Source organism: Rhinolophus ferrumequinum, chromosome 22, assembly GCF_004115265.2.
Source record: "Rhinolophus ferrumequinum isolate MPI-CBG mRhiFer1 chromosome 22, mRhiFer1_v1.p, whole genome shotgun sequence".
Lineage (NCBI taxonomy): Eukaryota > Metazoa > Chordata > Mammalia > Chiroptera > Rhinolophidae > Rhinolophus > Rhinolophus ferrumequinum.
Window position 1 is genome coordinate 41,785,646 of NC_046305.1, and position 27,439 is coordinate 41,813,084.

General features: G+C 49.0%; 2 protein-coding genes and 1 long non-coding RNA gene across 3 annotated transcripts; 2 read left to right on the plus strand and 1 right to left on the minus strand.

Moving 5' to 3' along the window:
• Nucleotides 1-1,176: 1,176 nt before the first annotated feature.
• Nucleotides 1,177-7,581, minus strand: LOC117014935 (uncharacterized). The gene is made up of 3 exons (XR_004421650.1): nt 7,062-7,581; nt 6,089-6,238; nt 1,177-1,392 (listed from the first exon to the last, which is right to left on the minus strand). It is a non-coding gene; the product is annotated as an uncharacterized LOC117014935 (long non-coding RNA).
• A 4,838-nt stretch (nt 7,582-12,419) lies between these two features.
• Nucleotides 12,420-17,808, plus strand: LOC117014511 (glutathione S-transferase Mu 1). Its single transcript, XM_033092495.1, has 8 exons — nt 12,420-12,710; nt 12,955-13,030; nt 13,479-13,543; nt 13,845-13,926; nt 14,025-14,125; nt 14,920-15,015; nt 15,099-15,209; nt 17,288-17,808. Exons 1-8 carry the CDS (start codon nt 12,627-12,629, stop codon nt 17,375-17,377), a joined length of 705 nt encoding a protein of 234 aa, XP_032948386.1. The 5' UTR covers nt 12,420-12,626; the 3' UTR covers nt 17,378-17,808.
• A 3,158-nt stretch (nt 17,809-20,966) lies between these two features.
• Nucleotides 20,967-26,922, plus strand: LOC117014512 (glutathione S-transferase Mu 1). The gene is made up of 8 exons (XM_033092496.1): nt 20,967-21,301; nt 21,546-21,621; nt 22,061-22,125; nt 22,435-22,516; nt 22,614-22,714; nt 23,511-23,606; nt 23,690-23,800; nt 25,888-26,922. Exons 1-8 carry the CDS (start codon nt 21,263-21,265, stop codon nt 25,975-25,977), a joined length of 660 nt encoding a protein of 219 aa, XP_032948387.1. The 5' UTR covers nt 20,967-21,262; the 3' UTR covers nt 25,978-26,922.
• The last annotated feature ends 517 nt before the right edge of the window (nt 26,923-27,439 follow it).

Here is a 27,439-nt window from a genome sequence, read left to right on the forward strand (position 1 = left end):
GTTTTAAAACTCTAGTTTTTCATGACAATGAGGGCGTTGAAGGGAATTTGATTTCAAGGGTGGAAGGCCTCCTGGACTGTTGAGGCATGTTGTGCACGTTTCGTGAGATGTGAGAAATGGGTGTCGTGGTGCCCGAACATGCCTTTCCTTCTGGCAGCCTGTGAAGAGTTACCCATTTGAGAAGAAACTTGGAAAGAAATAAAAAAAGGCAAGCCAAAAAGGGAGCAGCCACCCGTGTGGCTGGGCCTCAGCCTCAGTTCAGATGCTCTTCTGTTCTCTGCCTCTCCCCTGCGCCCCCCTCCCCCCACCACCCTCCACTTCTCACTATTTCCCCACCTGCCTCACCACCAGCGGCTCATTCTCTGCTCCTGGAGCCTGGAGGGCTTTGGGCAGGATCCTGCCCTGCCAGGGGATGCTCTCTTCAGTCTGGGGATCTCAGCCCTCGCTGTCCATCAACAGCGCTTGTGGGACTGGGAAAAAAAAAAGCAAGTGTCATTATCATCATTATTTCCTTCCCAGGTAACACGATGTGCCAGCAGCTCCAACGGCTTCATCTCATCTAATCCTCACAGTGGCCTCATGAGGTAGGCCCTGTTATTATTCGCATTTTACAGACGAGAAAAGGAATCTCCCAACACTAGGCAGCCGAACTAACAGAGCTGGTGTCTCCTGGAGGGGCTGACCGGTAGCAGCCACAGGCACAAACAGTACTGAGAGTCTCATGTAACTCCCAGACCACCCACCCCACCAGGAGATGCAAATTCAGCCTCTATGAACATGGGCTTCCCCCCAGTTTGACTCAGATTCCAAGTCAAATCGCCTCCCTCCCGCCTTCATCCCTCCCCACCTTCTCCTCCAGAGACTAGCCTCTCTGACTATTCGTGATTGGAAACAAATACCCACTTTGGGGAAATCCTATTCTTCCTACCTCAAAGTGTGGTCTGACCCCAAAGACTCAGATTTTTTTTTTTTTTAAAGATTTTTATTGGGGAAGAGGAACAGGACATTATTGGGGAACAGTGTGTACTTCCAGGACTTTTTTTCAGTCAAGTTGTTGACCTTTCAGTCTTAGTTGTGGAGGGCGCAGGTCAGCTCCAGGTCCAGTTGCCGTTGTTAGTTGCAGGGGGAGCAGCCCACCATCCCTTGCAGGACTCAAGGAGTTGAACCGGCAACCTTGTGGTTGAGAGCCCCCTGGACCATGTGGGAATCCAACCGGCAGCCTTCGGAGTTAGGAGCATGGAGCTCCAACCGCCTGAGCCACCGGGCCGGCCCCCAAAGCCTCAGATTTGACAGGCATGACAGTCCATTGTTACTTTTCTCAAGGTTTGGGTGGGGGCTTGAGTAAGCACTAGAGGGGAACACCCCGGCCTAGCTCTGAAGCCTTCACCCTGCCTGGGACACAAAAACAAGGCATAAAATTAAAACACAAGCACTTATTAATCCCCAAAGGATGCAAACAAAGGAGGGGATGCTTTTGCATCAAACGAAATGATCTCTTTAGACAGCACGAAGAGTTCCTCACAACAGTTCTTTTACTTTTGGTCTTTAAAGTCTCTTTAAAATGCTTAGCCAAATGCTGAAGTTCTTGCGAAGGAGTGATTTGCCAGTCAGTTATTGTTTATATTTTGGTGTTAAACCATCAACAAAAAAGTGGAAAGGCATTAGAATAACATCAGGAACTAATTCTGACTAATGGCTAAAGGCCATGATTCAGGAGACAATTTGTGCTGTTTTGTAGTTGCTTTAGCTAAAGAATACTTCAGCAAAGCCAAAGAATATTTCAGCAAGGCAATTTTTGAGTGCGAATTACATTAGAATCTAGCTTCCTAAGCCAACTTTTGGACAGTTGGGTTTTTTGTTTGTTTTATTTTAAGGTGTCTCTCAAATGAACAATTTGTCTGCCTCAAAGTTCCCCCTAAGTGTCCAGTGTCATTTCCAATTGTCATAGTGAAACTGTGCCCATTAGAAAGACATACACAGAAGTTAGTAGGATTCTAGGGGGAAAGAATGAAAGAAGTGGGTGTATGGCTTGGAGGGGGTGCAGTTTCAGGTGGAAAAGCCCCCACGAGGACTGCAGTGTGACCATCCATGGGATGCTCTGTGTGATTTGTGTCTTTGGGACATCACCCATCAGGGAACAAATAAGACCTCCTGATTCTGAGCAGAAGGAACACAAATAAATGGTTTCTAAGGGGCAGGGGAAGATACAAAAACACTGGTTAATAAACATAATTTTACTTTGTCCTTATTTGTTTTTTTGCCCCCCCTTTCTTCCACCTCCCTCATCCCCTCCAGTTCAAGCCGTTGTTTCTCAGTCTAGTTGTGTAGGACACAGCTCCCGGCAGGCCCATGCTGGTCGCTCAGAGCAGCTCTTGCCAACCTCCGGCTGCTCAGGGCAGCTCAGATCCAGGGAGAGCTATTGTTCACAAGCTTAGCTGTACAGGGCACAGCTCACTGGCCCATGTGGGAATCCAACCGACGATCTTGGCGTTAGGAGCATGGCGCTCCAACCACCTGAGCCACCCGGCCAGTCCTTGTCCCTCCTCTCTCTCTCTGTCTCTCTTTCTCTCTCTCTCTCTCTTTTCTCTTTTTAATTAAAGTTTATTAGGGTGACAATTGTTAGTAAAGTTACATAGATTTCAGATGTACAATTCTGTATTATGTCCTCTATAAATCACATTGTGTATTCACCACCCAGAGTCAGTTCTCTTTCCATCACCATATATTTGATCCCCCTTACCCTCTGGTAACCACTAAACTATTATCTGTGTCTATGAGTTTTTGTTTCTCATTTGCTTGTCTTGTTCTTTTGTTGTTTTTGGTTTATATACCACATATCATGAAATCATATGGTTGTCTACTTTTTCTGTCTGACTTATTTCGCTTAGCATTATAATCTCAAGATCCATCCATGTTGTCAAACTGTCCTTATTTCTTAAAATGCCAGTAGAGTAACAAAATATGCGAATGCATTGGATGACAATGCATGTCTATTGGTTTTGCCTTTTCGAAATATTGACATAGGAGTGGCCGGATGGCCTAGTTGGTTGGAGCGTGAGCTCTGAACAACGCGGTTGCTGGTTCGATTCCCACATGGGCCAGTGAGCTGCGCCCTCTACAGCTAAGATTGTGAACAACAGCTCTCCCTGGAGCTGGGCTGTTGTGGGCTGCTGTGAGTGGCCAGTGGCCTACACGACTGGCGACCAGCTGCCTCAGCCAGAGTGAGCGCAAGGCTCATAATACCAGCATGGGCTGGGGAGCTGTGTCCTACACAGCTAGACTGAGAAACAATGGCTTGAACTGGAGGTGGCGGGGATAGGGAGGCTGAAGAAAGGGAGAAAAATAAAAGAAAAGAAGATTACTTACTCTAATTAAAGACAATTATTAGCATAGATGATTAATTGTACTGGATACAGTAATTCAAGAGAGATACAGATATATATGCATATATATAATATATATAATGTGATTTTCTGTTTACTTAGAAAAATTATTACAGTTTATTCAAATGATAAATTAATGATATAAGTAATTTTAGTTAATATACTGATAAGTTAATTACATTATAAAGTTATGCGTAGTTAAAAACTTTAAAGAATTATCTGTTATACAGAGGATGCCAAAAAAATGTTTTAAGAAAGGAAAAAACTATTAAAATTATGTTGATGGTAACCACTTTGAGCACCTCTTGTAATTGCAGAAATCAAACATGACTTGTATTCATCTTTTGTTATCAGTATATATTGAGTACTACAATTTTAATAGTTTTTTTCCTTTTTAAAAATGTATATACATTTTATTGGCACCCTCTGTACTTATATTTCTATATATGCCTAAATGCATACAAATGAAAGACTATTAACAGAGATCCTTTACTACATAGATCTGTTACCAAAATAATGTATTAAAGGAGTAAACTTAGAATTTGGGTCTTTCCTGTAAAATGAATAAGTTATTTTATGCGCAGATTATTTGAGATTTCTTCTCTTTACCAGATGATTCTTATAACTTTCAGTGGTTTTCCCATACTCTTTAAATCATTTTGTTAGAAATTACCTGGGAACACCCTGGCCTAACTTTATTTGTTCATATTTAAAAATGCTTTCACAGACCTAAATTCACCCGTAAAATATATACCACTCCAGAAGTTCAATCAGCTCCAAAGACTAGAATAATTGTCCTCCCTGGGCCCTGCCAGCTGGTAAGAAGTTAAGAAACAAGTGTATACAGTGTATACTATACACTAACAGTAGATGTGCTTTCGGGGTAGCACGCAAATTTGGTGTGCTTTAGAAATGAAGAGTTTTCTCATTTCGACAAAGCATATAAATTGGACAAGTTTAAAACAACAGCAGCAACAACAGCAATCCTTTTAGCTGATTTGCTGTGACCTAAGGAAGTAGCTATAATAAAGTGGACCATCATTTGAAGCAGCAAGACCTGGAATCTCGCGGGAATGCTTTAGCTGACCACTCTGCTACACAGCGTTAACCAAGGCAATTGCTCCCGTAATCACAGAGAAAAGAGAGGCCCCTGGAGCAATTCAAAGAGGCTATTTTTAACTGTCAGAGGAAAAAAATCCCTGATTTGGAAAAGTAGAAAGTGGAAAATTTCAGAAGTCGGAAAGGTTGCATAAGGATAATTTTTTGGTGCTTTCAGAATGGCTGACTCATGCCACCAAATAATTTAAAATAGAGGTTAGCAAAAACACTTCATGATATTACTGATAATAGCAGAGGTCCACTGGCCACATTAACTCAGTGTTGGTGGGGTAACATTAGAGGCATTGCCAAAGATGTTTTTAAAACATCCTACAGCCAACAATGTGATCCTGGTAGAAAGGAAAGGTGGAATGTAGTCAAGGACCAAAGTCTCAAAGGCCCTTCGGTTCTCCAACTGGACTTTACACAAATGCCTCTTGCAATGGGTTATAAATAAATTCTGGTTATTTTCTGTTTTCTTCTCAGAGTAGATTAAAGATTTTCCTCGCCAGAGAGCTATGGCTTTAACTGTGGGAAAGGAAAAAAAAAATGCTTTTTTCTCTCCTTGATTCTGTTTACCAACCTGGGGAATTTCCACTTACCTCTCTAATAACCACTCACTTTACTGGTACTGTTATTAAGAAACTCTGCAAAGTTTGGTTTTTACCCAAAATCTCACTGTTCTTATCATCCACAGTCCATAGGAAACAGAACTAATAGAATTTTTTTTTATAGTTGCTATTCAATATTACTTTATATTAGTTTCAGATGTACAGCATAGTGGATAGGCATTGATATAATTTAAGCAGTGATCCTCCCCAATAAGTCTAGTGCCCATCTGATACTATACATAGTTATTACAATATTATTGACTGTATTTCCCATACTATGTTTCACATCCCTGTGACTATTTTGTAACTTCCTAATTCCTTCATCTTTCTCACCCATCTCACAACCCCTCTACCCCCTAGAACTAATGGGATTTTAGTTCTGAAATGAACAAGCTCTGGATATGAGGCCTTTATCAGATACTGCATGCTTTGCAAACTTTTCTTCCATGCTCTGGGTTATCTTTTGAGTCAGAGGTCAGATTTACACAGAATAGACATCATGAGACTGTTCTTTCCAGATGACAAAATTTAGCTGTGACTTTCCCAAAAGGCAAGGCAAAGAGTGAAGCACAGCGTGTTATGCAGTTCTGTCTATAAAATAAAAGAGCAAACTGGTGGCATGGGGAAAGCCCGTTTATTTCAGTCAGGATCCCTTAGAGAAATATTTCTTGCAGGATCCCATTATAGTGACGACTATGTGCATTATACACACGGGAAAATCCAATGACAGGTTTCAGGGGGCTATTTGCTGCAACATCCTTCTAAGGCAGTGTTTTGGGGTCCACCAAAATGAGGACTGCCTTCCTTTCCTGAGCCAGGCTGTATTTGGATCACAATGTGAGGGACATCACAGGGCTCCCTGCCACAAAAGTTCTGCCTCCTTTACGTCTCCACTGCCTGCGTCCTTGTCGTCCCCTGAAGGGGCACGTCTTCCACTGCCCGGATGGATGACCCAAGGCTGGCTCCCTCCACTGGCCTTTGAGGAGTGCCAGCTACCTGTTTCCAGGTCTCCTGGGAACACCCTGGGCGGCTTGCTGAGGCAGAGGACCTATTGCTTTCCTCAGGACAGGCACTGTGGGCTGCAGGCGATATAGCCAGTCGTACTTCCCTCTGTCCATCTGGGCTCTGAGTCACAGCTTTCTCCCTCTGATGAGAAAGAAAAAAAGCAAGAGAGACTTAACACACCTGGGTTTTTTCTTTGTCCAAGATCCATAAGAAACAATTTGAGAAGGAACTCCCAGGTCTTTGGGTACCTTTTGTAAGAACAATACACAATAGCCTTAAGCTGTTAATCCCTTCTGCTTCCCACAGCAGCAACACTTGTTTCTGGAGTGTCAGAGGGTCTCAAATGCCATAGGGGAGTTTCCCCAGGGTCTCCTGTAACAGCAGGCAATTGTCAAAATGCCAAAGCTCGGTTCTGTTAGAGCAGTTCTATGAGGGGCCCCAAAAGGGCGGTCTGAGTTAAGATGGTGAATTTTATCACAATTTTTTTTTAAATTTTATTAGGGAATATTGGGAAACAGTGTGTTTCTCCAGGGCCCATCAGCTCCAAGTCATTGTCCTTCAATCGAGTCGTGGAGGGCGCAGCTCAGCTCCAAGTCCAGTTGCCGTTTTCAGTCTTTAGTTGCAGGGGGCTGTAATGACGAGCAGAGAAGAAAAAAGGGGGGAACACATGCTAGAGTGGGGCTAATTAATTTATTTAGCAATACGCAACAGCAAAAGACAAAGGCAATTAATAGAATGTGCTAATGACAGAAAGTAAAGGTGGTTAAGACTAAACTATACACATTGATAACAACGTCATGTCAAAGGAGTACACATACATGTAAGTTTAAGAGGTCTCAACATATGTTTACTATTTATCTAAAATCACTTGGCTCAATAAACAAATAACATCAGTAAGGAGTATCCAAAAGCAGTAATAAGCTCTATAGGATAGTAACTATTCCAGCAGATGTCTAAAGCTCACCAAGCTGGGGGAGAACAGCACTGGAAAAGTCATAAATCGAAACCTTGCCAGGTCTGTAGCTGAGAGAAACTCAGGCGTCTCCCACACCGCTGCTTGCTAGCTCCCAAGAATGTTGTTGTTGGCATTGTTGTAGTTGTTGGAAGTTAGGAAGTCTTCTGATACTGCAAGCTGCAAGCTGCATACAAGTTCCCAAAGATGCTAGAATGATGACAATTCACCAACAAAAGAAGTCTCCACTGTCCATTGAGGCAAGTTCCGATCTCTTACTCTGAAACAATCCAATCCTGAAAAGCAGTCCCGAAACAGCAAATCTTCTGAATAGCAATTTCTTGAAAACAGCAATCAAATCAATCAATCTGTCTGAGGTCTTTCTTACATATCTCTTTAGATGCACCCCAGAGCCAAGTTTCTGTGTTCCTGCCTCCCCCTCCGGGAATGGCCAGTTCCGGGAGGGTCCGGCAGTTACTAATATGAACGCTGCCCATCCGGCCAAAGGGCCAATTCATCCGGATAACCAATGTCTACTGTTCTTGCTTGGGACCATCAGCCCAAGGTCTTCCAAAGCCTGGCAACGTGCCTGTATTGTCGTCCTGATATAACTTAACTACTTCTTCACTTCATCTGTTGATGTGGGTGAAACAGACAGAACAAAGAGGGAATTCTCTCAACCCCTGATCAAGAATTTCTTTAACCCTAACCTAACTAACCGTCACCTCACAGCACAGACAGAACAGCAAACCTCATCTCATATCTCTCCTGCTCAGGAGAATGAGACCAAAGGGGGAATTTACTCAACCCCTGATCACAGCACAGAAATCACCTCACATACAGGAACAGACAAAAAGCTAATAGACAGAAGCTCACGTCAACCAATGAAGGCAAATTTTCTATAGAGTCTTCCCTACAGGGGCACAGCCCACCATCCCATGAGGGAATTGAACCGGCAACCTTGTTAACAGCTCAGGCTTTAACCAACTGAGCCATCCGGCCGCCCCTCCAGCAGCTCAGCTGCAGCTCCTTGTCTTCAGTCTAGTTGTGGAGGGTGCAGCTCACTGGCCCATGCAGGAATTGAACAGGCGACCTTGTTGTTCAGAGCTCGCCCTCTAACCAACTGAGCGTCCGGCCGCCCTATCACCATCTCCTTGAAGTGTGGTCTGAAGACTCACTTCCGGAAAGTCTGTTTTAACCCAAGGTTTTAATCCATTCTAAAGGAATGAATGAATTGCAGAAACAATAAAGGAATAATATTTCTTGCAGCTGAGCATTTAATAAGTATCAAGTGACAGAGTTCAGACTTACATCATCTGACAAAATCCTGAAGTGCAGATACTGTCTTTTTGATAAGGAGGCACCATATGCCGTAAAGCAATTATTCAGCCTGGCCCACAAGAGAGCCACTTAGGGAGCTTTCAAAACCACAAATGCCACCACCCGCGGGGATTCTGATGTCATTGGTCTGTGAGGAGCCCAATAGTGTTTAAAAAGTTCTCCAGTTGATTCTACTGTGCAGCAAGTTTGAAAACTACTGCTTTCAAGTCAACAGAGCTGGGGAAAAGGCTGATTTAAAAAATAAATAAATAAAATTTAAGCAGGGCCGGCCCCATGGCTAAGGTGGTTGGAGCGCTGTGCTCTTAACGCGGACGTCGCTGGTTCGATTCCCACATGGGCCAGTGAGCTGCGCCCTCTACAGCTAAGATTGTGAACAACGGCTCTCCCTGGAGCTGGGCTGCCGTGAGCAGCCAGAGTTTGGCGTGAGCAGCCGGAGCTTGGCAGGAGCTGCCACGGGCTGCTGAGTGCTGCCACGGGCTATCATATGCTGCTGTGAGTGGCCGACGGCCAGCGTGAGTGGCCAGCAGCAGGTAAGAGCTGCCATGAGCTGCTGTGAGCAGCCAACCAACAACTGGCGACCAACTGCCTCAGCCGGGGGGAACTCAAGGTTCGTAATACCAGCATGGACCAGGGAGCTGTGTCCTACACAACTAGACTGAGAAACAACAGCTTGACCCAGAGTAGTGGGGGAAGGCCGAAGAGGGGGGAGAAAAAAATTTAAGCAACCCAACCAGGGCAACCAGGGCATGTGCCTAAATGAGCTGGCCAGGGATTACCTATGTCTTTCTAATACAATTTCATCTTCTTGTTCATCGTCTAATCCATTGCAACCACAGCTTTCTTTCTTTGTTTGTACTGTAATTGAACAAGGGAGGCTAAGTGTGGGGCAGAGTACACATGGTGCCCCAGTACACATGGTGCCTTTGCGGTCCTCAATTGCGTGCTTTTGTTTTTGTTTTTTAAGGAGGGCGCAGCTCACAGTGGCCCATGCGGGCATTGAACCGGCAACATTGGTGTTATTAGCACCACGCTCTAACCAACTGAGCTAACCGGCCATCCACCTCAACTGCATTCTTGACCATGGGTGGTGGCTGCCAGCTGAAAAGACTGGCCTCCTCTCTGACCAGCACTCCACACCCCGTGCAGTCCCTGGAAAGTGCCCATTGCTTTACGCTTCAGTGTCCTCCCCTTGCCCAGAATGGCAATACGTACATCTGAGTGTACCTCCCAAGGTCACTCACACTTCACTCTCTTAGACTTTCCTGACCTTTCCCTCCTGTGTCCTAGGCATGGGCAGATTTGCCTCTCGGCACTGTCATGTCAGGTGATCTTTTTTGTTGATCTCCTCATGCTCTAGACCAGCACCGTCCAGTGGAAATATTTAAGTATTCCAGTAGGGACATTAACAAGTAAGAAGAAAGGAATTTTCATAATATATTTTATTTAACCCAATGTATCAAAAATATTATCATTTCAACATATAAATCAATTTGAAAATATTAATAAGATATTGTGTAAGCTTTCCCCCCTACTATGTCTTTCAAATCCAAGGTATATACTTAGAGCACATCTCGATTAGGACCCTAAATTTTCATTGTACATACTTGACCCGTCTCTAGATTTCGAAACATTTACAGTTGAAAAAATTGATTCACATACTCAACCAAACATATCTAAAAAATTTTTCAATGACTGAATTGAGTATCAGTTTTTAAAATTAAGTAGATAAAAATTAAATAAAATGAATTGAGTTCCTCAGTTGCACTAGCCACATTTCAAGCTCTCAGTGGCCACATGTGGCCTGTGGCTACCATATTGCACAGCAGAATTCTAAACCATAGGCTTCCTGAGAATAGGGATTGTTTTTTTGTATTTTCAGAGTCAGACACAGAGGCCAACACATAGAGTACTGAAACATTTGTTGAATGAATGATAGCAGAGTTGGGCCTTTTAAAAAAGAAAAAAGCAAGAGTACAGTAAGTCCTCATGTAACGTCATTGATAGGTTCTTGGAAACTGCGACTTTATTTTTATTTATTTTTTTGAAACTGCAACTTTAAGTGAAACGCTGTATAAGGAAACAAATTTTACCACAGGTTAATTGATATAAACAAGAGTTAAGTTCCTAAGGCATATTTCTGGTCACAAACACATCACCAAACTTCTAAACGAAGACCAAAACACTTCTAATACTAACTATTGAAATAAATGTGAGCTGTGCATACATTTAAGAAAGATCAATAAAAACAAACAAAACGATTCCTTTCCAATCCACTTATGCCAGTTCACACTAAAATCTGTTTCATATTTAAAAACATCTCCCCCTTGTGATTCCCACCCAACTTCCATTCTTTAACAGCCAGCATTCTTATTCACCATGCCTACCAGATGACAGGGTCTCAGTTACTGTTTTTCAATAAAGGAATGGATGAATGCTAATGTAACACTATCTGTTCTGCCTGTTTTAAATATCATTCTGTTTAATGTTAGCTGTTAAAAAGTACATTTTCTCAGGGGGCTCGAGTGATGTTAGTGTTCCAAGCTCAAGATGTATAAAAATGAGAAAGACAAAAATTCTTAATGTAATAGGAAAAATAAAACTATGAAGAGGAGCAGCACTTGTGCCAATATTGCCTCCCTGTGCACAAACGCACCTGGAATTCACCTTGATCCGAAGACTGCATCCTGAGCCTGGACTCAGATATGGAGCCTAGAAAACTGGCAAGATCTGAATGGGTGGGGAGTGTCTACAACAGGGACTGAGTTCTGCCAGCTCCCACCTCCCCACTTAGCAGAGATCTGTAGACCTCTGACTTCTATGATTCAATAGGAATTAGGTAAAGCCTCTGTGTTCTACTCAATACCTCCTACACATTTATCTTGGTGGTTTGAAACTTTTATTAATATTAGGGTCATACCTTGCTATCCTGACAAATTGTTACCTAATTTTAAAACTTACTTTTCTGTAGTGCACCAGTCTTACGTTTTACTTCTAAATCCATTTATTTTTTAAAGTTCTGCTCATCTGTTTTCATATATTCAATAAACCTTGTAACACCCTTTAAAAAAAAAAAAGGAAAATAACCACAATCAGACAATATCCTATTCTCTTAGTTTTGAAATAGTCTTGTGCCTTCCAAGAGGAAAGGTGGCAGATAGGACATTTTTCTTGTAGATGTACCCCAGGTCACAGATCACAGAGGTACATCAAAGGTTATATAGCCACCCTCTTATACCTCAAAGCACACGTGTGTCAGGAGCCAGGGTCAGGGCTGGAACCAATGGACCCGCACTAACTGGTCCTGTGGGGCTCCTCCAGGCTCCTGACCAGCCACCCCCCCACCCCTGCAGCAGGACAGGCCTCTCTGGACCCTCCAAGGACAGCTCTTCCCCCCTCCCTCACACTCCCTCTGTGACCACCATGCTCCAGGGGAGTGTCCTTGTCAATGTGAGGGACATGTCGCTGGCTGGCAGGACATCTCTGGTCTGCACCTCGACACCCCACCTCTCTGCTTCTGGATGTAGATTCACCACTTAGCCCATAAAGCTAATGGATTAATTTCTATGTGAGCCTTATCACTCTTCGCCACTTAGGCAAAGGGCTGGGTCCTCCAAAGTTCGTGAAAGGAAAACACTGAGAACACATTTCCTTTACTCTGCCCCTGGTCCTGGGTGTTCCTAGCCCACTGATAGCCTGTTCTTGAAGACACAAGGCTGTCAGGGATTCTAGGGTCTAGCGGAGCTTTCAGACTGGCTGGTCTTCCTGTGACACGTGCTGATTGAAACTCGATTTGAGGGGCGCCACTCTTCGGCTTTACCATGGCAGTCTGAGCCTCCCAGAACCCGCGAGAACTCTGCAGCCCCGGGGCGAAGCTGAGCAATGCCTGGAGGGGGAGCGAAGGGAGAGGCGCCCGGAGGGGGAGAGAAAGGAGAGGAGCCGAGTTCTTTTCGTGATTCAGACTTGTGTCCCAGGCGCACTGCCCGAGGTTACAACGCGGGCGGGAGCCCCGGAACCGGCTGGGGGACTCAGGCAAGCCCGCCCAGGGGCTTCCACGTCTCGGCGCCCAGACCTGGGATCTCAAGGTCGGCCTGTCCGTAGCGGACATGGACTATTTGGACGCGCCCTGGGGTCTAGAAACCTCACTCTGGGGCTTCGGGTGCCGCGGTCGCAGGAGGCTGAGATTGGCTGGGACACCGGGGCGGGGCCTCCACCGGGCTCCGCGGCCCCAGCACCCGGATGAAGTTCCCGCGGGTCTCTGATGCCTGCAACCACGAAACGCTGACCATGGCCATGACTTTGGGATACTGGGACATCCGCGGGGTGAGCGCGGGGTCCCCCGGGCGGAGGGGATGGAGGCGGGCAAACGGGGAAATGCGGCGCAGCAGGGGGCCGGTTCGACCACGAGGGTCCTCCTCAGGGCTGGCTGCAGCCAAGACCCATTCCGCCCCCTTTCCTTCTCAGGCAGGCGTAGGGGGTGTTGGGGGGCTGGGGGTACCCGCAGCAGAGAGTCTGTCTCGCAGTCGGAACCCCCATCTCTGACCTCTGTCGCGGCCGTCTCTCCCAGCTGGCTCACGCCATCCGCCTGCTCCTGGAGTACACAGACTCCAACTATGAAGAGAAGAAGTACGCGATGGGGGACGGTAATGGCATCCTCCTTGCGTTCCGACTTCGGCCCAACTCCTGCTGATTTGGTACCAAGCGCGGGTGTCCTGGCCGCCTGGTGCTCGCCGCTGATGCCCTCCGCCAGCTGGAGCAGGGGCTTGTCCTTCCCTGAGCCCCCCGAGTACAGCTTGGCCTTCCAAATAGGACAGGAGTGGGGATTGCTGGGCCCCCTGTGTGCAGTTCCTGGGATGGCATCTTCCCCTAAGGCTTGCCTCCACCTTGTGCAAGCCTTACCCATGTGGGTACTTGAGACTCTTAAGCGTCCCCCCCCCCCGCCCCCCGACCCCCCACACCTGGAATGAGAGACTTAGCGGTTCACATTCCGGATCCACCTGTCAGGGCCTTTGCCACTGACTCCTCGGTAGGTTCCCTGGGACAGAGGGTTGGCCTTGGGAAGTTTCTTTCACTCCATCTTCTCTACCACAGCTCCCGACTATGACAGAAGCCAGTGGCTGAGTGAAAAATTCAAGCTGGGCCTGGACTTCCCCAATGTAGGTGCAGAGGCAGGGGCGCTGTGGGAGACTGAACCTTGCCTTGAATTTTGCCTCTGCTCTGAAATCTCCTTTCCCAGCTTGGATAGAGGCTGCTTCAGGATAGAGGCTTCTGCTCAGCCTCTCAGCTTCCTGCTTCTCTTCACTGCCTTTCCATGACGTTCTGTGTTCCAGCTCATTCATTCATTTTAAATATATTTATTCAGTGCCTACCCGTGGGCCAAACACTGAGAGGCCAGTGTCGTCTCTGCCCTTGATGAAGGGAGGGGGTGCAGGCTGACTGCCCCTGTTGACCTTTCAGCTGCCCTACTTAATTGATGGCGCTCACAGACTCACCCAGAGCAACGCCATCCTTCGCTACATTGCTCGCAAGCATAACCTATGTGAGTGCGATTGAGGGCAGGATGCTGGGGTTCCGGTGGCTATGCCCCTGGGCTGGCTGGGGCGGGATAGTGAGGGAGCATCTCTGCTGTGTCTGTAGGTGGGGAGACGGAGGAGGAGAGGATTCGTGTGGACATTTTGGAGAACGAGGTTATGGACTCGTCTAATCAGCTGGCCACGGTTTGCTACAGCCCTGAATTTGTGAGTCCCCTCAAGCTTGGTTAAGCTGGACGGGGTTCGATAAGACTTTCGACTCTTGTGTCCCATCTGCTCTGGTCCTGTTTGTCATTTGGCCTTCTTGGAATTTCTGATCCTCCAACCTGGTCTCTATACTCCCAGCAGAGTGACCCTCATAACTCCCACTGCCTCACATGAAAACGGACGCAGTTCCTTCCATCTTAGAATAGAGTCCCGCCCCCAGGGTGGAGGTTTAGTTCTTAAAGTGTGTTCACCTTGTTAGCCCAGCACTGCCTCCTGGACCCCGAGGACGTCAGCACATGTGCCCAGTAGGCAGCACGGGCAGCCACAGATCCTCTGTGCCTCTCCTTCTTGCTCTCAGCCCCTGACATTCTCCTCCTGTCTGGAAAGTGCTCGTGTCCTTCCGGCTAGAACTTATGACTTCTTTCCCTGGGTCATTTTAGTCTGTGCTGCTTTGATGCTGCCTGACATCTGAGTCCAGGGCTCTGCCAAGTTCTGCCCGCACCCCAGGGTCTGTCCCAGAGCAGGGTGTTTTGAGATGAGTGGTGACAGGTTCAGGAACACGTTGGTTTTTCTCTGTGCCTTCCCAGTCCTTCTTACAGATGGGAACTGGTACCCAGTAGGAGTTCAAAGAACCCAGGTCCGATTAAATCGTAGCCTGGGCACTGAGGCAGGTGCCGTCAGGGCCCGTGGCTGCTCATCTATGGCAGCTGGGGGTCAGGCACTGCCCTGGGGAGGCCTCCCTGTCTGCTGAGGAGTCTGCGTCTGAGGGTGGTGACAGCTATTTTGTGCCTCAGGAGAAACTGAAGCCTGATTACTTGAAGGCGCTCCCTGAAAAGATGAAGCTCTTCTCACAGTTTCTGGGAAAGAGGACTTGGTTTGCGGGGGACAAGGTAAGGGGAAGGTTTTGGGGTGGGGGAGATGACGTTTTCCCTGGTTCAGAGTTAGGCACCCAGCATCCTTTGCCTCTCTGCAGCTCACCTATGTGGATTTCCTGGCTTATGACATCTTAGACCTGCACTGTGTATTTGAGCCCAAGTGCCTGGATGCCTTCCCGAACCTGAAAGACTTTGTGTCCCGCTTCGAGGTGATTCCACTGATCCTCCAACTGTTTATATCTCTGCTGTCTTCCTTTGTCTCCCTGATGCTTTCCTGAGATGAGCTAAAATGAAGAATAATTAGCTTTCATTGAAGACTTGCTATATCAGGGTCTGTGCTCAGCATCTTACACAGGTTGTGTTAAATTTAATGTTTCCAACTTTCCTACATAGTAGATCTATCACCTCCACTTTACAGATGAGGAAGTCAGGCTGAAAGGATAGGTCATTTGCTCAAGGTCACAGAGTCAGGGCAGGCTGTGCTGGGCTCCCAGTCAGCGCTGGGTTCTCTGGGCAGCAGTCAGTGGCTCCCCATTCCCTGCACTGAAAGGAAAAGCTCAGATCCTTCTCCAGCCTGGGTTTCGAGCTCCGGACAGTGTGGATGAAGCAGAATGTTCAGTAGTTTGTATGTAGGGCAATTAGTGGAGTTGAGACAAGGAGGATTGACACTAAGTCTCAAAGACTCGGACAATATTAACTCCGGATCTCCAGACAGCTTTGCAGAATGAGATCCCCCATCTGGGGCGGTCAGTACTGAGGTTTCTGGGGTGTCCGTGCTGGGATGTGTGTACTTGTATGGGTTCCCTGGGGAAGGGTTTTATCTTGATGATTTCTGTGTTGGACACTTTTTTTCCTTCTTTCTTTCCTCCTTCCCATTCTTTCCTTCTTCCCTCCAATTACCCAAGATACTGTCACTGAGGTGGGGTAGTCATTTGTTGTGTCACGTTCACTGATTTCCCTTCTCCTCTGTATGAGGCACTGTGTCAGGCGCAGAGGGGATGCACAGGTGACCCATCCCTGGAGACCCCCCTCCTGGGGCTCAGTGCCGTTGGAGCAGTACAGGGGTACCAAGCGGTGTGGTGCTGTGGGACCAGCTTGGTGCTGGCGGAGCAGAGCGTGGACCCCACGTCACGGCTCATCATCGGTCCCCGGCAGTCAGTCACAAAGTCTGCTCTGTGAACGTTTGGGGAATTTCAGACATCAGCCCATCAGGATTTTTCAGCCTGCAATCTTTCCCTTTGCCACTCCCCACCAAGAGATCTGCTTTCTCATCTAGTTCTTATCAGCTCTGGTTCCGGTCCAAACTGATCAGCCTTGGTGATGATGCAAGAGCTGGGTGACTGACAGGCAGCGAGGGATGGGGACAGCTGTTGGCTACAGTCTCTGCCCTGTTGGGGCCTGGCCTGTTGGGGACAGGCGGTCCGAGGATCTTTGAATCCTGTAGTACTTCCCGGGCATTCTCTATCTTGGGAACATGGTGCTCACCTGCCAAAGGCCGAGTTGGCTGTGGCAGGACCGGGAATGAGGTAGTTTGGGGCCCAGTGAGAGTGGGCTCAAGTACCAGGCCAAACCGCTGGACTTCCTCCTTTCAGTGGCGTAATAAGAGTCTGGCCTGGCCTGGCTCTCCTGCTGCTCAGCCTCCTATCAGCTTTCATCCCGGTTTTGCCGAGTCATTGGGTGTGATCTGGGCAAGTCTGCAACTGCACAGGCTCCTTCTGAGCCCCTTTGCTGTGTTGGGTCCCTCTGTGTTCCCTGCCAAGCCAGGATTCTCTCTCTGCGGAACGAGATTGTGCAGACTCGGAGGGTCAAGGCCTCCTGTGTGGGAGGGGAGTGCAGCACAAAGACTATAGAATGGGAGAGAGAGAGAGAGCGCGCCAGGCTGCCTTGCAGCCCTTCCCACTTGCCAGCTGTGTGAGTGTGAGGAAGGTGCTTGAGCTCTGTGTGCCTCGGTTTCCTTTCTGATGAATGGTGATTGTATAACCTGTCTTGTAGGGAGTTGCATGGAGGTTCTAAACCTCTCTCATCTCTAGTGGATGTAAAGCACCTAGCACCGTGTCAAGTCTTATCATGTGGTGACTCTACTAAGATATCACATCAGTTACAGGAAACTGGAAGCATTGATTTACCAGAGCTGGGGACCCCAGCCAGGTAGACTGTCTTCTGCCCCAACGGTTGACCCCACAAAGAAGGCTTGCCCGGAGCCTGCAGTCGGTGTGCGTAGAGTGGGGCTGTTGATCTCCAGGGGGGCAGCAGACTCTGAAGTCTTGCCTTGTTTTTCTACCCTCAGGGCCTGAAGAAGATCTCTGCATACATGAAGTCCAGTCGCTTCCTCCCAAGCCCTGTGTATACAAAGGTGGCCTTGTGGGGCAACAAGTAGGGCCTTCACAGCCAGGAGAAGGGTGAAAGAAGCTAGCGCTGTGCTTGCTATGCCTGGGCCCTGGAGAAGAGCCGGATATCTCGGAACGCCAGAACCAGTTGTCTTGTTCGTTTGTCCTTTTTTTCTTTCCTTCACTGAGGCCCTATTTGGCCCTTTTCCCTTCTCTAATCCCAATTCTCCCTGGTTCTGAAAGCTCCACAGCACCTCAGTTTTTTCTGTGAAGTGTCCCCCCTTCCTGCACTAAAGCCAACCAGACTGACCTTCCTTTCAGTTGCTCTGGTTCAAGGAGCCCGACTGGACCCCTGGCCTGGAGAGCTCAATGCTGAGCTCCCAGCATTGCCCTGAAGACCAGTATTGACTGGGTGCAGGCCCTGCTCACCTGCGTGGACCCTGCCCAGATGTGCGTGATCCCTAGTAAAGCCTTAATCACATCTGGTATGTCTTGTCTCATTCTCTCCTGGTCACCTGAACTCTCCAGCTGGCCCCACTGCTTCCAAGGGCCTGATTGGTGACACTGACAGTGACTCTGTGCTTGGGGCTGCTATGTAGTCGGAAGATGTTTTGAGACTTCTTGTTCCCATTTCTCACACCGTTGCAGTGGGAAGCCTCATCCGGCTCTCTATAGAAGGGAGGCCTCTTTCTGGGCCTCAGTGTCTCACTCGTTCATCCTCCGTTATGGGGGGCTCAGTATGCAGAGCTGTGTGTCTTAGTGAGTTGGGCCCAGAGGTGGCAGGAATCTCCAGTGGAGAGAACCAGGATTGTCTGGCTTTATCACATCTGTCAAGTCTCTAGGATCCCATCTTTCCTCTTTTCTCAGATGTCTTCAAGGTACCCTCTAGGCTTGCTGCACAGCTGTCATTTAGAACCTTGCTTCCTGGTTGATTCCTTCTTTTTCCTAGGTATCTGTGAGAAAAATTTCTTTAGTCCTTGCAGATCTGAAAATGTCTATCCTCGTGTACACTGAACTAGAGTGAAGACTTTCAGAGATCTGATGGAATCCCCAGCTTCTGGAATTCAGCACTGCTGATGAGAAGGGTGATGCCAGCCTGACTTAAATCCCTTTTTAGTAATGGCCTTTTAAAAAAAAATCTTCAGAAGCTTTTAGGTTCTTCTTGACATTCTGAGGTATCCAAGTCCAAAGTTACTATGGAGACCTAGGAGCTAATTTTCTACCCATGTCACACCCTTCCATGAGCAGTCTAAAGCTAGGTTTCTCTCCTCCACCCTCATTCACCAGTCACCATTCCTCCGTTGGCATTGCAATCACACCAGAGAGTGGGCTGCGTACGAGGAAGTTTCTAGTAGCTCAGGAGTTCCCAAAATGCGCCACCATAAACAGTTGCTGATTTTGTGGGTCTGGTATTCAGGCAAGGCTCAGCTGGGGGAAATATTGAAAATCAACAAGGATTTTTGTCCAAAAATGATACATCCAAAAATAATGAAAAAAGGGCTTAATGAAAAAAGGAGCCCAGTCTTGAACAGGCCTTTTCCAAAAGAGAATTTCCAAATGGCCAATAAGCATATGAAAAAATGCTCAAAGTCATTAGATATTGGAGAAGTTATGAACAAGTTGGATCCTATTATATATCCACATAAGCTAAAATGAAAAGGATGGACAATTGTTGAATTTATGGAGTCACTGGAAGTGTCATTCATTGCTGGTGGCAGAACCACTTTGGAATACCAGCAAGATCTACCAGAACTAAACATCTACCCTATGCCTCTGGAATCCTACTGCTTGCTATGTACCAACACAGATGAGTGCTTACGTCTTCTGGAAGACATGTACCTACAGTAACATTCAAGGCAACTTTATTTGAAATAGCCAATAACTGGCAGCAATCCAAATGTCTATCAATGAGAGAATGGACAGATAAACTGGTCTATTATTATGATTCCATTATTCCTGTGATGGAATACTGTCTACAATGAATATACTACAATGAAGATAATGTATTGCTACACGCAACAACATGGTTGACTCTCACTCAGTGTTGATGAAAAGCATGCAGACACAAAACAGTATGTACTATATAATTCTATCTACACGAAAATCTGTAGGCAAAATGAATCCAAGTTGACCGAGGTCAGGTGAATGGTGACTTGTATGTGGGGTTGCTCACTGAAGGGACTTGTGCTGCAAATGTTCTGTTTTGATCTGGGCGGTCATTCCATGACTATTCATATGTAAAATGCCACAGAATTGTACACTTAAGATTTGGGCGCTTTAACTAAGTGTGATATCTACATATATATTGTTTTATATGTTATATTATTTGTGTGTTTTTCTTTATCTCTCCCCATATGAGAGTCAGGCCTCAGTGCTGCCTGGCTCTGGAACTATGTGCGGGAGCTTCAGGGGGCCTGCTGTCTGACAGCCAGAGTTACATATGTATCCTGGAGGACCAGGCTTCCCAGCCCATCCACCATGTTCTCTGCCCAACTCATTGTCATGTTCCTGCTGCCTGCAGCGACAGCCCCCAGTGCAAGATTATTTCCTTCCTGCACTCTGCCAGCTGGTCGCCAGGGGACTGGGTGCTCTGGTCTCCATACTGCTAGCCAGAATGGCCCTCTAACTTGTCAGCCCAATTGTTTTCTAAAGTTCCACTCATCAGTTTTTACATATCCAAAAATATATCCACTAAACTTTATATCCCCCCCTTTTTTAAAAAAAGAAAATCACCACAATCAAACAATGTTCTATTCTCTTAGTTTTGAAATAGTCTTGTGCCTTCCAAGAGGAAAGGTGGCAGATAGGACATTTTTCTTGTAGATGTTGTACCACAGGTCACAGATCACAGAGGTACATCAAAGGTTATATAGCCACCCTCTTATACCTCAAAGCACACGTGTGTCAGGAGCCAGGGTCAGGGCTGGAACCAATGGACCCGCACTAACTGGTCCTGCGGGGCTCCTCCAGGCTCCTGACCAGCCACCCTTCCCCCCACCCCTGCAGCAGGACAGGCCTCTCTGGACCCTCCAAGGACAGCTCTTCCCCCCTCCCTCACACTCCCTCTGTGACCACCATGCTCCAGGGGAGTCTCCTTGTCAATGTGAGGGACATGTCGCTGGCTGGCAGGACATCTCTGGTCTGCACCTCGACACCCCACCTCTCTGCTTCTGGATGTAGATTCACCACTTAGCCCATAAAGCTAATGGATTAATTTCTATGTGAGCCTTATCACTCTTCGCCACTTAGGCAAAGGGCTGGGTCCTCCAAAGTTCGTGAAAGGAAAACACTGAGAACACATTTCCTTTACTCTGCCCCTGGTCCTGGGTGTTCCTAGCCCACTGATAGCCTGTTCTTGAAGACACAAGGCTGTCAGGGATTCTAAGGTCTAGCGGAGCTTTCAGACTGGCTGGTCTTCCTGTGACACGTGCTGATTGAAACTCGATTTGAGGGGCGCCACTCTTTGGCTTTACCATGGCAGTCTGAGCCTCCCAGAACCCGCGAGAACTCTGCAGCCCCGGGGCGAAGCTGAGCAATGCCTGGAGGGGGAGCGAAGGGAGAGGCGCCCGGAGGGGGAGAGAAAGGAGAGGAGCCGAGTTCTTTTCGTGATTCAGACTTGTCTCCCAAGCGCATGGCCAACTCCCTCTGATCTAGCCGAGAGGACAATGGGCGGAGGGGAGCCGCAGAGTCGTTGAGGAACTTCCGGGAGCCTGAGAACGTACGCCCTCTGCCTCGTGGCGCCCACTCCCGGGCCCTGGAGGCCCCGCGGCTGCCGTAGGGCTGCAGTCGCCCCAGGAATCACTTCCTCTGGGACGAAGTGGGGCGGAGCCTAGGGGAGGGCTGTGAGCGCTTTAGGCTCCGCCCCTCGGTCGGAAGATTTAATTTCAAGTCCGTGTTGGCCAAAGCCCCGAACTCAGAGCACGAAAATCAGCGCCATGGCCACCATGACTTTGGGATACTGGGACCTGCGCGGGGTGAGCGCGGGGTCCCCCCGGGCGGAGGGGATGGAGGCGGGCGAACGGGGAAATGCGGCGCAGCAGGGGGCCGGTTCGACCACGAGGGTCCTCCTCAGGGCTGGCTGCAGCCAAGACCCATTCCGCCCCCTTTCCTTCTCAGGCGGGCGTGGGGGTGTTGGGGGGCTGGGGGTACCCGCAGCAGAGAGTCTGTCTCGCAGTCGGAACCCCCATCTCTGACCTCTGTCGCGGCCGTCTCTCCCAGCTGGCTCACGCCATCCGCCTGCTGCTGGAGTACACAGACTCCAACTATGAAGAGAAGAAGTACGCGATGGGGGACGGTAATGGCATCCTCCTTGCGTTCCGACTTCGGCCCAACTCCTGCTGATTTGGTACCAAGCGCGGGTGTCCTGGCCGCCTGGTGCTCGCCGCTGATGCCCTCCGCCAGCTGGAGCAGGGGCTTGTCCTTCCTTGAGCCCCCCGAGTACAGCTTGGCCTTCCAAATAGGACAGGAGTGGGGATTGCTGGGCCCCCTGTGTGCAGTTCCTGGGATGGCTTCTTCCCCTAAGGCTTGCCTCCACCTTGTGCAAGCCTTACCCATGTGGGTCCTTGAGACTCTTAAGCGTCCCCCCCCCCACCCCCCACACCTGGAATGAGAGACTTAGCGGTTCAGATTCCGGATCCACCTGTCAGGGGCTTTGCCACTGACTCCTCGGTAGGTTCCCTGGGACAGAGGGTTGGCCTTGGGAAGTTTCTTTCACTCCATCTTCTCTACCACAGCTCCCGACTATGACAGAAGCCAGTGGCTGAGTGAAAAATTCAAGCTGGGCCTGGACTTCCCCAATGTAGGTGCAGAGGCAGGGGCGCTGTGGGAGACTGAACCTTGCCTTGAACTTTGCCTCTGCTCTGAAATCTCCTTTCCCAGCTTGGATAGAGGCTTCAGGATAGAGGCTTCTGCTCAGCCTCTCAGCTTCCTGCTTCTCTTCACTGCCTTTCCATGACGTTCTGTGTTCCAGCTCATTCATTCATTTTAAATATATTTATTCAGTGCCTACCCGTGGGCCAAACACTGAGAGGCCAGTGTCGTCTCTGCCCTTGATGAAGGGAGGGGGTGCAGGGGAGCCTATGGCTGACTGCCCCTGTTGACCTTTCAGCTGCCCTACTTAATTGATGGCGCTCACAGACTCACCCAGAGCAACGCCATCCTTCGCTACATTGCTCGCAAGCATAACCTATGTGAGTGGGATTGAGGGCAGGATGCTGGGGTTCCGGTGGCTATGCCCCTGGGCTGGCTGGGGCGGATAGTGAGGGAGCATCTCTGCTGTGTCTGTAGGTGGGGAGACGGAGGAGGAGAGGATTCGTATGGACATTTTGGAGAACGAGGTTATGGATACCCGAATGTCCCTGGGCAGGATTTGCTACAGCCCTGAATTTGTGAGTCCCCTCCTGCTCTGTTAGGCTGAGTAGGTTTCCATAGGACTTTGGACTCTTGTGTCCCATCTGCTCTGGTCCTGTTTGTCATTTGGCCTTCTTGGAACTTCTGATCCTCCAACCTGGTCTCTATACTCCCAGCAGAGTGACCCTCATAACTCCCACTGCCTCACATGAAAACGGACGCAGTTCCTTCCATGTTAGAATAGAGTCCCGCCCCCAGGGTGGAGGTTTAGTTCTTAAAGTGTGTTCACCTTGTTAGCCCAGCACTGCCTCCTGGACCCCGAGGACGTCAGCACATGTGCCCAGTAGGCAGCACGGGCAGCCACAGATCCTCTGTGCCTCTCCCTCTTGCTCTCAGTCCCTGACGTTCTCCTCATCTGTCCGGAAAGTGCTTATGTCCTTCCAGCTAGAACTTATGACTTCTTTCCCTGGGTCATTTTAGTCTGTGCTGCTTTGATGCTGCCTGACATCTGAGTCCAGGGCTCTGCCAAGTTCTGCCCGCACCCCAGGGTCTGTCCCAGAGCAGGGTGTTTTGAGATGAGTGGTGACAGGTTCAGGAACACGTTGGATTTTCTCTGTGCCTTCCCAGTCCTTCTTACAGATGGGAACTGGTACCCAGTAGGAGTTCAAAGAACCCAGGTCCGATTAAATCGCAGCCTGGGCACTGAGGCAGGTGCCGTCAGGGCCCGTGGCTGCTCATCTTTGGCAGCTGGGGGTCAGGCACTGCCCTGGGGAGGCCTCCCTGTCTGCTGAGGAGTCTGCGTCTGAGGGTGGTGACAGCTATTTTGTGCCTCAGGAGAAACTGAAGCCTGATTACTTGAAGGCGCTCCCTGAAAAGATGAAGCTCTTCTCACAGTTTCTGGGAAAGAGGACTTGGTTTGCGGGGGACAAGGTAAGGGGAAGGTTTTGGGGTGGGGGAGATGACGTTTTCCCTGGTTCAGAGTTAGGCACCCATCATCCTTTGCCTCTCTGCAGCTCACCTATGTGGATTTCCTGGCTTATGACGTCTTAGACGTGCTCCGTACATTCGAGCCCAAGTGCCTGGATGCCTTCCCGAACCTGAAAGACTTTGTGTCCCGCTTCGAGGTGATTCCGCTGATCCTCCAACTGTTTATATCTCTACTGTCTTCCCTTGTCTCCCTGATGCTTTCCTGAGACTGGAGCTAAAATGAAGAATAATTAGCTTTCATCGAAGACTTGCTATATCAGGGTCTGTGCTCAGCATCTTACACAGGTTGTGTTAAATTTAATGTTTCCAACTTTCCTACATAGTAGATCTATCACCTCCACTTTACAGATGAGGAAGTCAGGCTGAAAGGATAGGTCATTTGCTCAAGGTCACAGAGTCAGGGCAGGCTGTGCTGGGCTCCCAGTCAGCGCTGGGTTCTCTGGGCAGCAGTCAGTGGCTCCCCGTTCCCTGCACTGAAAGGAAAAGCTCAGATCCTTCTCCAGCCTGGGTTTCGAGCTCCGGACAGTGTGGATGAAGCAGAATGTTCAGTAGTTTGTATGTAGGAAAATTAGTGGAGTTGAGACAAGGAGGATTGACACTAAGTCTCAAAGACTCGGACAATATTAACTCCGGATCTCCAGACAGCTTTGCAGAATGAGATCCCCCATCTGGGGCGGTCAGTACTGAGGTTTCTGGGGTGTCCGTGCTGGGATGTGTGTACTTGTATGGGTTCCCTGGGGAAGGGTTTTATCTTGATGATTTCTGTGTTGGACACTTTTTTTCCTTCTTACTTTCCTCCTTCCCATTCTTTCCTTCTTCCCTCCAATTACCCAAGATACTGTCACTGAGGTGGGGTAGTCATTTGTTGTGTCACGTTCACTGATTTCCCTTCTACTCTGTATGAGGCACTGTGTCAGGCGCAGAGGGGATGCACAGGTGACCCATCCCTGGAGACCCCCCTCCTGGGGCTCAGTGCCGTTGGAGCAGTACAGGGGTACCAAGCGGTGTGGTGCTGTGGGACCAGCTTGGTGCTGGCGGAGCAGAGCGTGGACCCCACGTCACGGCTCATCATCGGTCCCCGGCAGTCAGTCACAAAGTCTGCTCTGTGAACGTTTGGGGAATTTCAGGCATCAGCCCATCAGGATTTTTCAGCCTGCAATCTTTCCCTTTGCCACTCCCCACCAAGAGATCTGCTTTCTCATCTAGTTCTTATCAGCTCTGGTTCCAGTCCAAACTGATCAGCCTTGGTGATGATGCAAGAGCTGGGTGACCGACAGGCAGCGAGGGATGGGGACAGCTGTTGGCTACAGTCTCTGCCCTGTTGGGGCCTGGCCTGTTGGGGACAGGCGGTCCGAGGATCTTTGAATCCTGTAGTACTTCCCGGGCATTCTCTATCTTGGGAACATGGTGCTCACCTGCCAAAGGCCGAGTTGGCTGTGGCAGGACCGGGAATGAGGTAGTTTGGGGCCCAGTGAGATTGGGCTCAAGTACCAGGCCAAACCGCTGACTTCCTCCTTTCAGTGGCGTAATAAGAGTCTGGCCTGGCCTGGCTCTCCTGCTGCTCAGTCTCCTATCAGCTTTCATCCCGGTTTTGCTGAGTCATTGGGTGTGATCTGGGCAAGTCTGCAACTGCACAGGCTCCTTCTGAGCCTCTTTGCTGTGTTGGGTCCCTCTGTGTTCCCTGCCAAGCCAGGATTCTCTCTCTGCGGAACGAGATTGTGCAGACTGGGAGGGTCAAGGCCTCCTGTGTGGGAGGGGAGTGCAGCACAAAGACCATAGAATGGGAGAGAGAGAGAGAGAGAGAGCGCCAGGCTGCCTTGCAGCCCTTCCCACTTGCCAGCTGTGTGAGTGTGAGGAAGGTGCTTGAGCTCTGTGTGCCTCGGTTTCCTTTCTGATGAATGGTGATTGTATAACCTGTCTTGTAGGGAGTTGCATGGAGATTCTAAACCTCTCTCATCATCTCTAGTGGATGTAAAGCACCTAGCACCGTGTCGAGTCTTATCATGTGGTAACTCTACTAAGATATCACATCAGTTACAGGAAACTGGAAGCATTGATTTACCAGAGCTGGGGACCCCAGCCAGGTAGACTGTCTTCTGCCCCAACGGTTGACCCCACAAAGAAGGCTTGCCCGGAGCCTGCAGTCGGTGTGCGTAGAGTGGGGCTGCTTGATCTCCAGGGGGGCAGCAGACCCTGAAGTCTCGCCTTGTTTTTCTACCCTCAGGGCCTGAAGAAGATCTCTGCATACATGAAGTCCAGTCGCTTCCTCCCAAGACCTTTTTTTGGAAAGATGGCCTCGTGGGGCAACAAGTAGGGCCTTCACAGCCAGGAGAAGGGTGCAAGAAGCCAGCGCTGTGCTTGCTATGCCTGGGCCCTGGAGAAGAGCCGGATATCCCAGAACCACCAGAACCAGCTGTCTTGTTCATTTGTCCTTTTCTTTCCTTCACTGAGGCCCTATTTAGCCCCTTTTCTTTCCCCAGTCCCAATTCACCCACTTCTAAATGCTATGCAGCACCCCAGTTTTCTCTGTGAAGTCTCTCCCCAATATTGTCCTTCCTGCACTAAAGCCAACCAGACTGGCCTTCCTTTCAGTGGTTTCTCTGGTTCAAGGAGCCCAACCGGACCCCTGGCCTGGAGAGCTCAGCCCTGAGTATTCACCACTGCCCTGAACTCCATGTATTTAGAATGGGGTGTATGAGCCCCAGGTGCTCGGCACACCTGAGGTCTGTTCTGCTTTGCTCACCCCAAGGCCTGACGCTCTCTGCCTACATGAAGTCTAGCCATTTCCTCCCAGTACCTCTCTTTCTAAAGGTTGCTCTCTGGGACGACAAGTAGGTCCATGTAACAGTCGGGATTGGGGTGCAAGGAGCACACAGTGGCCCTGGAGAACAGATGGACTTCTCTGCACCTTTCGAACCAGCTCTCTTACTTCTTTCTCTTTTTTACTCCCTTCGGCCTCCCACCATATGCCTTATTGGCCTCATATCGTCTTCCCCACCCCCTTTCCTCCAAGCCCTCTAAAGCGTCGGCTCCCCACTTTTCTTCAGCAATGTTCCTACCCCCATCCACATTACCCCTCTTGCAGTAAATCCAACCAGACTGATGTTCCTTTCAGTAGTTGCCCTGCTTTGAGGAGCCTGACTGGACCCCTGGCCTGCAGATCTCACCGCTGAGCTCCCAGCACTGCCCTGAAGACCAGCTCACCGAGCATGGTCCCTGCTCGGCCCTGCCTGCTCGCTAATAAAGCCTTAATCACACATGCTTGTCTTCTTTTCCCTCTTGGCCACTGGACTCAGGACTAACTGGACTCAGGACTAACTCTGTGTGTGTGTGTGTGTGTGTGTGTGTGTGTGTGCGCGCGCGCGCGCGCGCGCACAGGAAGGGGGACAGTTAGGATTATAAGGTTTCGCGCTCATTTCTATCTCTGTACCTTGTGCCTCAGCACGGGGTCTCTATAGAAGAGGGGGCCTTTGTGTCTGGGTGCCTTCTTAATCCAGCATTCGTGGAGTGCCTTCTGTAAGCTCACAGTACTCTATCATAGTTCAGGGGGCTCTTGGGTGGTGGAGAAGGGAGTTGAACCGTCCATTGATAGTGTAGGAGCCTGGTGACTACCTTCTGTCAACCTTTTCCAGGATGTTCCCGGCTGTAAGTACCCTTCCTCTGTGCTCTGACATCTCAACAAAACCCACTCCACTATATTATAATTGTTGTTTCACTATTTTCCTCTCCAACTCGATCATAAATCTGTTGAGGAGCGAATCCACGTCTAATTTGAC

Bases quoted from the DNA above. Each gene is read 5' to 3' on its own strand.
- LOC117014511 (XM_033092495.1), top strand. From the start codon at position 12,627: ATGAAGTTCCCGCGGGTCTCTGATGCCTGCAACCACGAAACGCTGACC. The intron at 12,711-12,954 runs GTGAGCGCGGGG...CGTCTCTCCCAG, and splicing joins GATACTGGGACATCCGCGGG to CTGGCTCACGCCATCCGCCT. The intron at 14,126-14,919 runs GTGAGTCCCCTC...TTTGTGCCTCAG, and splicing joins TTTGCTACAGCCCTGAATTT to GAGAAACTGAAGCCTGATTA.
- LOC117014512 (XM_033092496.1), top strand. From the start codon at position 21,263: ATGGCCACCATGACTTTGGGATACTGGGACCTGCGCGGG. The intron at 22,517-22,613 runs GTGAGTGGGATT...CTGTGTCTGTAG, and splicing joins TGCTCGCAAGCATAACCTAT to GTGGGGAGACGGAGGAGGAG. The intron at 22,715-23,510 runs GTGAGTCCCCTC...TTTGTGCCTCAG, and splicing joins TTTGCTACAGCCCTGAATTT to GAGAAACTGAAGCCTGATTA.